The 13,323-nt window shown below is 43.3% G+C and overlaps 1 protein-coding gene across 9 annotated transcripts in view; it reads left to right on the top strand.

Annotated features, from left to right (window-relative positions):
- shank3a (SH3 and multiple ankyrin repeat domains 3a) overlaps positions 1–13,323 on the top strand; it is a 258,958-nt gene that overhangs the window by 182,063 nt on the left and 63,572 nt on the right. For all 9 annotated transcript variants that reach the window (XR_003442937.2, XM_047822191.1, XM_027162070.2 and 6 more), the window contains one exon: positions 5,504–5,688. Coding sequence is in view for 8 of the 9 variants with exons in the window: in XM_047822191.1 (XP_047678147.1) it covers positions 5,504–5,688 (185 nt within the window). In the remaining variant the exon portion in view is untranslated. The remainder of the gene's footprint in view (positions 1–5,503; positions 5,689–13,323) is intronic.

Genomic DNA, 13,323 nt, shown 5'->3' on the forward strand with positions numbered 1-13,323 from the left:
CCGGAAAAATGGCAAAGGATTTGCAGCCAGTTATTTAAAGGATTCATTCGTTCATTCATTTTCTACCGCTCATTTAACTACTCAGGTCACGGGGAGCCTGTGCCTATCTCAGGCGTCATTGGGCATCGAGGCAGGATACACCCTGGACGGAGTGCCAACCCATCGCAGGGCACACACACACACTCTCTTTCACTCACACACACACACTACGGACAATTTTCCAGAGATGCCAATCAACCTACCATGCATGTCTTTGGACCGGGGAAGGAAACCGGAGTACCCGGAGGAAACCCCCGAGGCACGGGGAGAACATGCAAACTCCACACACACAAGGCGGAGGTGGGAATCGAACCCCCAACCCTGGAGGTGTGAGGCAAACGTGCTAACCACTAAGCCACCGTGCCCCCCTATTATAAGGATTTTCAAAAAGAAATTATTATAAATGATTGCTCATGAGAATTTTTTTTTAATGCATCGTTTTATTCTAATCCATACGATGTAATCGAATAATACTTGTCTCTGGTTATAACTGCAACGTCAGAGGGTTAATAGGACACGAAGGTACTAAAGCTCCATCTCTCCTCATCATAGCCGCTCACACCGGAGTCACATCGAGGCCTTTCTTCATTTCTGCTGTTTCATTACACCACCAATTTATGAACTCTTCAGAAAGAGAGAGGGGGAATGGAGTGATTTATCGATGAAGAAAAGGAAATCCATTTTGTTTGTGCAGCCCAGGTAAATGAGGTGTCAGTCTGAAAGAGCAGCCGTTCAGTCTGGTAGCTTCTGTGATGGATTCTAACCTCAGGATATAGCTGAGACGCAGGTCCCTCCCTCGCCGCCATCAGGCAGGGGGACAGAGGACGCAGGGGCAGTACGATGCTCGGTTTCTATTGGATTTGGAAAGGCAGAGGGGCTGCTTAGTAGGTCAGCACGACTGTCCTCGTCCCTGTCTCGTGTTTAATCCATGTTCATGCTTTACAAAGAAGACCTGGTAGATGCAAAATACAGGGAAAAGAAAATCTTCGCTTTCAGCTTTCTCACTTTCCTCTCGCTGTGAATAACACAACCTGGTAAAATAATTCTCTCTGTCATTGCAGAATTAAAGGTGAAAAGGAGAGTAAGAGAGGTAGAGAGGGAGTGGCTGTATGATGATAGAAAGCATCCAAATTTGCTAGAACGTTGGTTCGACCCAAATATACAGACAGAAATGCACACAAACACAAGACCTTGCAAAAACACGGCGAGTGCACTCAGTTAGCCCAAGTTGGGAGGTGCTGAGACTGATCGACACAAAGGGACAAAGAGTGAGACAAGGAGGAGGAGAATGAATGGAGTGAATATCATTGTCATTCCATCACAGTCAGTAGCAAATGGCTTTTTAGGGTTCTTCTATTTAAAAACCCTTTACTCAGGGCGTTTTGCTTTTCTAGCTTTTTCCATTACTCAAGTGTCAAGTGAAACTGGTTTTATTAGCTTTCCTCCGTATCAGTTGCTTACACTGGTATGAAAAGTTGCAGCTTTAGGACCACGGTCTGACATGTAATCCAGTGAACAGGACAAGACAAAAACACAAAAAACATTATCTACAATTAACATTAATTAATGAATTCATTCATTTATTCATTCATTCATTTTCTACCACTTATCCGAACTACCTCGGGCGTCATCGGGAATCGAGGCAGGATACACCCTGGACGGAGTGCCAACCCATCACAGGACACACACACTCTCATTCAGTCACACATTTACACACTACGGACAATTTTCCAGAGATGCCAATCAACCTACCATGCATGTCTTTGGACCGGGGGAGGAAACCGGAGTACCCGGAGGAAACCCCCGAGGCACGGGGAGAACATGCAAACTCCACACACACACAAGGCGGAGGCGGGAATCGAACCCCCAACCCTGGAGGTGTGATGCGAACGTGCTAACCACTAAACCACCGTGCCCCCCACAATACAATTAACATTATCTCCATATTTCTGCTGGTATTAAACAATGCCACTACCTTTATCATAATAACCCTTCACTTGTAATATCTGCCTTGTATAAGCACTGTTTTTTTCTCTCATCCATGTCCTATGGGACAAATACAATGAAGCGCATATTGTATATGTTTCTGTGTTCTTTAATCATAATCCAGCCATCATCTGTAGCGCTTAAACACAGGGTAACAGGGAGCCTGAAGGGACTCAGGAGACACCTTGGATGTGGTACTAACCAAAAGCAGGGCACAGAAACACATTACAGACTATTTAGAGATGCCAGTCAGCCTATAACGCATGCATTTGTACTACAGAGTAGTCACAGAAATGTCCGGATCACCTCGGAGTAACAGTGTAACAGTGAACTGAAGCTGTGGACTGCAAGAAATCATCACTGAAACAAAAGCTGTGTGGACACTAAAGAGCTCTGGAGATTAGTGCATCTGAGGGCTATAGCAGGAGCTGTCTCTCTCTCTCTCTCTCTCTCTCTCTCTCTCTCTCTCTCTCTCTCTCTCTCTCTCTCTCTCTCTCTCTCTCTCTCTCGGATTAGCCGGTCCACCCATCTGCTCTTTTCAGCAGCTGTGACGAGGAAGTGAAAACTTCTGACTCATTGTTGACAACCAAATGCGCCAAATTCAAGACTTCTGGCTCAGGCTTTTATTTTATTTTTTTATTTTTTGTTTGTTTTATTTTTTTGTTTTTGTTTTCAAGGCTCAACTGGTGAGAACCGAGTAGACAAATCAGGCAGGATGTAGACAACAAATCATGTCGAGGAGTGAACTCTTGTTCCGCCGGGCTTGTCGTCTTCAGTAGGTGTTGTTCTTAGGTTACGGTTTTCAGTGGTTAAATGTGTGTGTAAGAGAGACACGGAGGCCTTGAGCGTAAAGCTGTAGGATAGACGAGAGACTGTAGGGGATGAAGAGAGATTTGGTAGTTCATCCACTTGTAGCTGGAGTGCTGCTGGCATGGGAGAGGAAAGAGCTTCAAGGCCCGGAGGATGAAGGAAAGAAAGTACAGTAAAGTAGATTTGGTCTCGTTATCAAAGTTTATGCCGTGACAAACAGTGTTATTTCTGAATGCATGCAAAGTCTTCATGCCGAAGAACCCGCATGTGACAGAAAAGGTGTGTGTTTTACGCATTTCTCGTTGTAAACACTAACACCTAAATGTTAATCATATGCCAAGTTAAAATAAACAACAACAAAAGGACATGATCTAATATTCAGATGATATCCTGGCAGCGCTTTTCAGCTCAAAGGGAAACCTCTGGTCATTTTCAGGCTTTCTGGCTTTCACTCACGCACCGGTTAGAGCGTCACAAAGAGCACAACCACAACTAACCATCGAGTACCGAACAAACAACAATCCACAATTCTATTCAACCCTGACACAAATACAGGAAGTGGATAAAAGCCTTTTCCAAGCCACACACAAAAAAAGTATCGATTTCTCTCTCATTTGGACTAAGCTTTCTGAGAAATGAATAGATGAGGAGGTCCCCTTAGGAGTGCACATTATGAAGCCTATTAAACTAAGTAAGATTGGATTTAGCTTAAACGCACGTATAATAATAAAAAGAACCGTTCGGTGCCGGTTTGCTAAAAAACCCGGCCTGGCTTCTCATTTATCTACTTATTACTGAAAAAAAACGAGAAAAAAAAAGGTAATGAGTCAGAGGTCTATGTGCATGTGGACTGACGTGTGTGAAATGGGACGTTACTGCAGAGTCGGGTGATGATTTTCAGTGCTGTTTATTATGGACTGGCACTTCACACTGATCGATATGGAATCAGAGCGAACCATGACAACTGGAGCCCTCCCTCTGTGACAGCCTTCTCTCTCTCTCTCTCTCTCTCTCTCTCTCTCTCTCTCTCTCTCTCTCTCTCTCTCTCTCTCTCTCTCTCTCTTTTCCAGTGTCTTCATTCCATCTCTATCATTATCTCTTAAAAGCCCATCTCTTCTCTGCCCTGTCTCATATCTCTTCTCTCTACTTACTCATCCTCTTATGTTTTATGTCCTTCCTCTCATTCTTTTGCCTCCAATCCTTCTTTGCTCTCGCTGGTCGCTGCATGTTTGCGAGCTACAGTCCATTCGCTCCATGCTTCCCTGCAGTAATTGGAAAGCCATCACTGAGCTCGGCATCCAGACTGGAGTAAGGGCAGAGAAAGACGGAGAGGGAGAGAGAGAAAGAGAGAGAGGGAGAGGGAGGTGAGACATAAAGTCTGAGTCTGCTGGTGAAGGAAAACAGGAAATGAATCAGATATTTTTTTTTTTTGTACAGGAAGTCTGATTGAGGAAAAATAACATAAATGGCTGAAACGATAGCTGTGAGAAAGTTAAAGCATGGGATGGTGGGAGATGGGGAGGTGGAGGAGAAAGAAGGGCAAGCATCACAGCTGCACATTGTGCTAGGAAACCAGGGGGTAAAAAGCAGGCTATTATTGCTTTAATAAGCATACTTTCTGGGATGATGTACAGGTTATTCTCTCTGTGTTACTGTAAGTGGAGGAAAAGCGGTGTGTGTGTGTGCGAGTGTGTGAGCATGTTCATGATGAATGGGCAAGTGGGAAGGCTCTGAGATGAATGAGACAGACGTGGAGCAGCTACTCAGCCTGCAGCTGCATTAACATTCAGAACCTGTCTCTCGACAAGAACGAGGGACAGATAAAGAGAGAGAGAGGGTAAGCAGCTAGCAAGCTGTGGAAGGAAGAAGAGAGAGAGAGAAATATTGCAGGAGAGGGGAGGGCAGGAAGTCTGAGAGGAGAGGGTAAGAGAGAGAGAGAGAGAGAGCTAGAGAGAGAGAGAGAGAGGAGGGGCATGTGTTGATTATGGCAGTGGAAGCTGTGTGTGTGTGTGTGTGTGTGTGTGTGTGTGTGTGTGTGTGTGTGTGTGTGTGTGTGTGTGTGTGTGTGTGTGTGTGTGTGTGATTGAGAGTGTTTGCGTGGCTGGCAGTTTAGGATGGGGGGTAAGTCTCACTCCCCACGCTAATCAATCCAGAACCCCCAGCACCGGCACGTTGTCATTGCTGACGCTTGGTGTGCGGGTTAGAATGTGCAGAGAGGGAGTGTCTGTGCGGGAGTGTGTGAGCCCAGGCACGGCAAGAGAGCGCAGCCGCGTCAGCGCGAGCGTGTGTGTGTGTGCGTGTCTGCAAGTGAGAGCCGTGGGGAGCGGACATGCCCAGCTCGCCCGAGCTCTCGGCGCGCGGCACGACAGGCAGCCGCTAACGGGCGTGAGGGAGGAGAGGAGAGGAAGAAGAGAAGGAGGAGGGGAAGGGAGGAGGAGGAGGAAAGGAGCGGGAGATCAGCGAGCTGCTTTTGTATGACGGCCTGGCCGGTCCAGGACTATTGAGAAGAGGACCTGCACACACCGAGCGTGTGTGTGCCTGTGCACCTGTTTATGTGTGTGTGTAGCCACGCACACCCGCTCGTACTTTACGGGACCATGTCAGTGACCACTGCATTTGGCTACCAGCTGCCTGGCATCACCACGGTAACCTATGTTTTTGTTTACAGCCCTGGGACGGTGCAGCGGGATGTCAGCCCTCCGCCCGCCGGGCCCTCACACACGCTCGCCGGCGCCCGCGGGCCCAAACGGAAACTCTACAGCGCCGTGCCTGGGCGCACCTTCATCGTGGTGAAGCCCTACACACCCCAAGGAGAGGGAGAGATCCAGCTGAACCGTGGAGAAAGGGTCAAAGGTGAGTACCACCTCCCTGTGAAGAAGTCTGTCATTTCTGATGCACAAATGTATTAGTTAAGCAACAGGATGAAATATGAAGAGTTATCAGGTGAAATGTGTACCGAGTGTATGATATGATACTGCTAGGTTGCCAGTGTTGCGAACAATGTTGTCATGGCAGACTTTCTGAGGTTACTGTCGTATCATCATACGAGTTCTTCTCCATCACTGACCTACTGCATGTCTTAGAAAAAAAAAACATTAAAAAAATTATTTTATTATTAAAACAAATGTATAGTGACAGTTGACAGTTGAATATATATATATATATATATTTCATTTTACTTCATAATTTATATGATGTATTTTTCAATCTATTATTTTTTTGTATCATTTCTATCAACCAGTTTAAAAATTATTGTTTGATACTTCAGCAAACTTCAATATAGAGTCGGTTGTTGCGTATCAGCTCATGTGGTGTTAATATCTGCTCAGTAATCTCAGTAAAACTGTTATGATGTTGCGTGTGTAAAGAAGGTGCACAGGTACAGGTGGGTTAATAAACAATTCATTCTTCTTAATTAAAGAGGACTCATGTGGACAAAACAATCTCTAATGTCTCTAAAAGCAAACATAAGCTCATGTGTCTCAGATCACATATAAGCACGATCATGTCCCGTCATGCACGACGGAAAGGAGCAGATCATCACATGTGGCACTGATTCTGTCTCTGTCTCCGAGTTCTACATTAATAAAATGAACCATACAGAAAGGTGGTTGTTTTAGTTAGCTGGCTAACATCTGACTGTTCTCTCTCTCTCTCTCTCGTCTCCGTAATGTGCTCGCTCATTACTAACATTCTCAATTAGCACACAGTATTACTCAGCAGACTTTAGTAATGCAGAGCACATCCCTTAGATTATGTGCCCCATATGAAAAGCTGTGCTGTAAGGATGGTCTGTACATGCTCTGAATCTGATAGCTAGTAATGTAACATGTCCAGCTTCGGAGTGTTAGTGGAGTTGTTTACAGTCAGGATCGTCTCGTCATTCTGTACTTATGTTCGAGTTTGCATCTCTATTTAGATTAGAGATTAGGTTTTGTTGCATGACATCATGAGGAGAAAAAATGAATGGAAGAAACACCACAGAACATTGTGTGTGTGTGTGTGTGTGTGTGTGTGTGTGTGTGTGTGTGTGTGTGTGTGTGTGTGTGTGTGTGTGTGTGTGAGTTTGTGTGTGTGAGTGTGTTTGTGTGTGTGTGTGTGTGTTTGTGTGTGTGAGTTTGTGTGTGTGAGTGTGAGTGTGTTTGTGTGTGTGTGAGTGTGTGTGTGAGTGTGTGTTTGTGTGTGTGTGTATGTGTGTGTGTGAGTGTGTGTGTGTTTGTGTGTGATTTTGTGTGTGTGTGTTTGTGTGTGATTTTGTGTGTGTGTGTGTGTGTGTGTGTGTGTGTGTGTGTGTGTGTGTGTGTGTGTGTGTGTGTGTGTGTGTGTGTGTGTGTGTGAGTGAGTGTAAAGCTAACTATTATGAATGAACTGTTAGATACACTGAAGTGTTCGAGCTCTCTCTTTTTACCTCCTTTACTCCTTTCTTTTACATCCTTGTGTGTGTGTGTGTGTATGTGTGTGCGTGTGTATGTGTGTGTGTCCACCATTGCTTATGTTTCTTGGATTATGCGTTACTCTGCTCTTGTGTCCATACTGTACATGCTTCATTCCAAAAAAACACACAAATGCAGCGGAAGGTACAGAACATTGCACTTATCTGGCTGCTCTCTCTCTCTCTCTCTCTCTCTCTCTCTCTCTCTCTCTCTCTCTCTCTCTCTCACACACACACACAAACACACAGTAATCTTCCCACCTATCTGTTTTCATCCCCTGAAATTACAGTTTTTCCTTCCCTTCATTAAGTTTTTCCGTTGTTCCGTGCAGTTCACAGTTTCATTTTGTTTCATTTAAAACTGCATTTAACTACACACACACACACACACACACACACACACACACACACACACATATATATAGTGGTGTATACTGGTCCTCCAAATTAGAACACCAGAGGTCACACTCACCCCATGCCTGTGCTTTAGTTCTGGGCAGCAGGTGCCACTGAACCCGGTGAGTGCCAGGATGGCTGCTGTGCTGCTGGTGGACGTGATGCTACGAGCTGGTGGCATTTTGCCTTTTGTCAACATATTTGCCAGCAAAGCCATATGCCAGAAATACGTCAGAATACTCTGACATAACAGGACCATATGTCTAAAGCACTAATAGCTTTCAAATGTTTCTCCCACTGCATACTGTACATAATACAGTTAAAGTGAAACCAGTAGCTCGCATAGTTTCAGTAGCGACTTATTTATATAAATCATTAGAATCTTGCGTGTATTTTGGTATCTATTTAGTACTAGGTTGCACTTGGTTTGGTATTTCTGCACATCCAGGTTTTCTGTGCCATTGTTCTTCAGCTTTATGAACCATCCGAGCCCCAGCGGCTGTGCTCTCACCACCATCGCTCTCCTGATCCATTTATAATGTCCCTCCTTTAATCTGCATTCATTAATGCAGAAGTTACTGATAGCGAGAGCCATCTTGTCTGCCCCCCATTTTCAGAGCAGCACAGATAACTTCATCCACGCCACTGACCTGAACAGCTGTACTGTAGAATACCTTTCAACTCCTGCCCGATTATACACCTTTACTGAACACCTGAGATTCAAAGCTCAAGCTGCTAGAACAGGATCTGGAACCTACTGTATCTGACAACAGCACGCTTTCACCTCTCGTCTCATTGTTTGCAGTTGCTAATTCTATAAAGCACTTTTTTTTCACACTGTCTGAAAAAATTAATGAGGAGTGAAATCTAATCGCTCCCAACTTATTTTCGGGTCTCACGGATCAGAAGAAGAAAATGAAAATTGCTTGAAGTCCTGTAATAGATGTGTAACTGAAAGTCAAGGCATTTAGGCAGAAGGATCTGAGGTCACGATGAGGATATGCTCTCAAGATTCATAACAGGTTTGTTTTGATTGTTTAGCATTTCAATTTATGTTGACCAACACTATCATGCTGTGAAATCTCCCACACGTTTTCACACTAACAGAATTGCTCATCTCTCCTTCTTTCGCATTTTTCCTCTCTCGTTGTCTGGTGTTTACAGGGGAAAAATGCATACGAGGAAATCCCGCTTGGTAAACATGAGAGTTTTCCTATTTTTATTCTGTTCTTTTATTATCTATTATTATCTAAATTATTATTTCTTGAAACGTTAAACCTTTTAGTGGTTAGCACATTCGCCTCACACCTCCAGGGTTGGGGGGTCGATTCCCGCCTCCGCCTTGTGTGTGTGGAGTTTGCATGTTCTCCCTGTGCCTCGGGGGTTTCCTCTGGGTACTCTGGTTTCCTTCCCCGGTCCAAAGACATGCATGGTAGGTTGATTGGCATCTCTGGAAACTTGTACATAGTGTGTGAGTGAATGAGAGTGTGTGTGCGCCCTGCGATGAGTTGGCACTCCGTCCAGGGTGTATCCTGCCTTGATGCCCGATGACGCCTGAGATAGGCACAGGCTCCCCGTGACCCGAGAAGTTCAGATAAGCGGTAGAAAATGAATGAATGAGTGAATGAATGCTGTTTTACATAGTTGTACTGTTGAAGTTCCAGCTTGAGCTGCACTGAATAATTCTGGACCTGTGTTGACTCCCATGAACTGACTATTCTAAACAATCCTGGGCCAGGCTGGATTATCCATATCCTGAATATTTATCTTATATTACTTATTATGAGAAATGATGAGAGATAATCCTATCAGTTCTCTGGCGTTCATCTCAATCAGTAGGTATGTTTTCTCCTCTGAATATTGCTTTGCTGTGTGTGTATGTGTGTGTTTGTGTGTGTATGTGTTTAATGCGATGGCCTAATTCAGGGTGGATTTCCACCTAATACTCAGTGGTCCCGGGATAGGCCTCAGATCCAACATGGCCCTGACAAATGACTGTAGACTGTATCACCTGTTCTCACACAATACTGTCCACTCAGTATGAGACTGGTGATTATCTGATCGGTTGAAAAACAAGTCTCATGTGGTGGAAAAACTAGGCATGTGGTGGCCTAATGGGTAAGGTGTTGGGCTACCAATCAGAAGGCCACTGCTGCCACTGCTGGGCCACTGTGCAAGGCCTTTAACCCTCAATTGCTCAGTTGTATAAATATGAGATAATGTAAGTCACTCTGGATAAGAGCGTCTGCCAAATGCTGTAAATGTAAAGTCCGCAGTAATAATACAGACTGTCCTGGAAACCTGTAGAGTCTCTTAGGTCTGCCAGGACAGGTAGGCGCTTGTCTACACTGACACATCTAGGACAATCCAGAATTCCTGAAGAAAAGAAGGTCACTAGATGCTACACTAGATATATCCCAGTCCCATCCATCCATCTATCCATCTATCCATCTATCCATCCATCCATCTATCTATCTATCTATCTATCTATCTATCTATCTATCTATCTATCTATCTATCTATCTATCTATCTATCTATCTATCTATCTATCTATCTATCTATCTATCATGTATCATTGTTATGCTATATAAGAAGTAGACAAAAGGACATCAGGAGTAGACCTTAAAGTGCTTTCTAGATTGTTATGCTTTCGACATACCTCGTAGTTTTTATAACCCACATTATCACACCTAAAAGTTTCTGACTAAATTTGAGTAGTCTATTGAGAAGTCCAGGCAATCTGAGGTCACTTAGACAACTAAATCCTCTCAGAAATCCAGCTCTGCCCTTTTCAATGAAGGGAATTCACTTGACAGTATCACTATCAGTATACCAGGGTTTTAGAGCATCGTCGAGAGTCTCTTGTTACATACATGATTGTTAATATTCTGTACACATTGAATGTCCCAGAGTCATTAATCACGTTTGTGAATGTCTAATCCGGCTGTTATTTCCGGCCATTCCATTTTCACGGCTGTCGGAAAGATGAATACGTACAGACGAAGGAGAATCGGTTCCCTGAACTGGTGAGGAAACGGAAACCGCTCTCAGGAACCGCTACAGCTCAGCACTGAGCATTCAAAACATGACTGCCTCACAGATTTTTGGTCAGAGATCCAAATAATAGTTTTGGTGTTAGACATGCATGTCTTTTTTTTTTCTGTTGACTAGATCAGTGTTGGATTTTCTAATATCGCTTCGGTATAATAAATGCACGAAGTCCATATGCCATAGTATGGAATTCCTCTCTAAAATCAAACTTCCTGCGTTGTCCGATTATCCGCTCGTAGTAGAAAACGCAGCTGTAGTTGTTCTCAGGAACTGAACATGCATCTTCTCGTATCTTAGCAACAGGTGCCTCCGGTTCATTTTTCTATGTGCTCTTGCCAAATGATGTGACATTTGAAACGGTGCCGGAAATCTCTTTTTGTCGAGATCGAGCTAGGATTTGGACTTTGTGACCCAAATTCTGTTCTCCCCCGATCCTAATAACATATTCAGCCAAAGATGAGTATTGGGTTAGGAGATACCGTGGCTTATCGCATGTGTTGCAAAGATTAAAACGTATCAAGTGGATGTGTGCGGATCTTCTAAACGAGCTTACTGTAGTCTCGATTTAGACGCAATGAACGAGTCTCGTCTTCAGGAAGCGCATGCGCTGTAAATCAGATGTTGTGCCTGATATTATCAGTCACTGTCTCACCAGCATTTTGTAGCACAAATGTTTGTTTCTGACGAATAGTGTCTGGGGACTAGTGCAGACGCTGTGCCCTTTTTGGTTATTCCAATCTTTATAAATTCATTAGTTATCCCACTGGACAAGTAGACGCTCCATTGCTTAGGTTGCCTGGACACCAGTTAGTTAGCTGATTATGTACATTAATAAGGACTAATTGAAATATAAAGGTGTGATTATATTCTGCATTGCATTTGCACCCTCAATGAAATGAATTTTTTTGAACCAGACTTTATTTTATTTTGATTTTCTCTTAAAAAATGTGTAAAAATGGCTGCATGTTGAGCTAGCAGGAAAGTTTGACTTTACACTGAACTTTATTTTGGCAGTATTTGTCACCTGTGTGTTCCTTATTCTATAAAGTCATTCATACACACTGATGACACCACCCAGTAAAAGTAATATGACCCGTCGGACCTCAGGGGATTTGTGTACTGGAGCAGGTGGATGGATTCAGAGTGAGTAGTACAGTATGTGATATACAGTACGTACAGCATCCAGGGGTTTCCCACCACTGTCAAGTTCAAACATTTATAAAGAAAACGTTTGCCTTATGAAAGACAATTAGGAGTTTTTGAGGTTTTGAATTTGTCTACCGGTACAATGCAAACTAAAAACTAATAGTCTGGACACAAAATCTGCTTGTCCCGGGTGCCCATGATGCTGATTTGTCTCCAGTTGTTTCCATAAGGACACTAGAATGGAACATGAGGTATGGGATGAAACACTGCTGGTTATACTGTATGTGTGGCCGAGACACGATTCAGTAAAATATACTTAGCTAGCTGGCTCGGTCTGACAACAGGGATATGTCTGCTGATTAATGATTAAAAAGATGTACAGTTACTTTTGGATGAGGTACAGTACAAGCCTGATACACACATTAGAGTGATTTGGCAAATGATTAAATGTATTTATATTATTGAGATTATCATATAAATGTGTATATCATAAAAAATGATGGCACTGGTATCTGTGGTGTCCTTATATTTGTACAGGGACTATGTGGCTAGACAAATGTGACTCATCCAAAATCTCCTCCATAAATAAATGCCCACACACCAAAATATGACTCAACCCACATCCAGATCTTCTGTACTGTCTGACTTGTTGTGTGTTCATAAACATGAACACAAACTGTAACATTAGGGAGGTCTTGGATTAACCTGTAGTATTTTTCCACCTAGTTTAATTAGGTAGCATCGTGTATACTGTAGTTGGTTTATATGACTGTTTTAATCTACTGATACCGTAGACGTAACTAAATAATTGAACATAAGTAAGTTTATGAAGATTTGGGCAAGTGGTTATGGCAGTTTGTACTTTGTAGCTTTTGTAGCAGAGCAAAGGAAGCACACAACGGCAAATAACTAAATAGAACTGGATGAAACAATGCAGTTGTTCCTTTTCAGTGCAGTTTCCAACACGATTGCTAACCTAATGAGTAGTTTAACAGTGCTGTGTTGAGTATCTGTGCGAGTTCTTTGTTAAAGTGTGAGCGTCCTTTCTCTCGCGTACTCCTCATTTCTCTCATTACCCGACAGACTCTTTGCCTTTTTGTTTTTCTCTCTCAATTTCACCTCCGCTGTTCTTCTGATCCACTCTTTTAAAATGTTTGATGATCGAAGGTGTCTTTTCTCCTTCTCTTACTGCATGATTAATAATGCATTGTTAAAGTTATTTCACATCACTGATTGGATCTGTGCACATGCGCAAGTGTTTGTGTGCTTGTCTTTTTGATTAATTGGATTACTAATAGCTTGATGGGGATAGACTGAGCAGGCACACAGCGATGTTATGGCTATGCACCGGCACTAACTGTTTTCATACTGATTAACAGATGTCTCCTTAAGATCACCTGTCATTAGGCTCAATTATCCGTATTTTTGTTTTACTCTAAAAGCTCATGTAGTTTTAGCATCC

Source organism: Tachysurus fulvidraco, chromosome 13, assembly GCF_022655615.1.
Source record: "Tachysurus fulvidraco isolate hzauxx_2018 chromosome 13, HZAU_PFXX_2.0, whole genome shotgun sequence".
In the NCBI taxonomy this organism is placed as follows: Eukaryota; Metazoa; Chordata; class Actinopteri; order Siluriformes; family Bagridae; genus Tachysurus; species Tachysurus fulvidraco.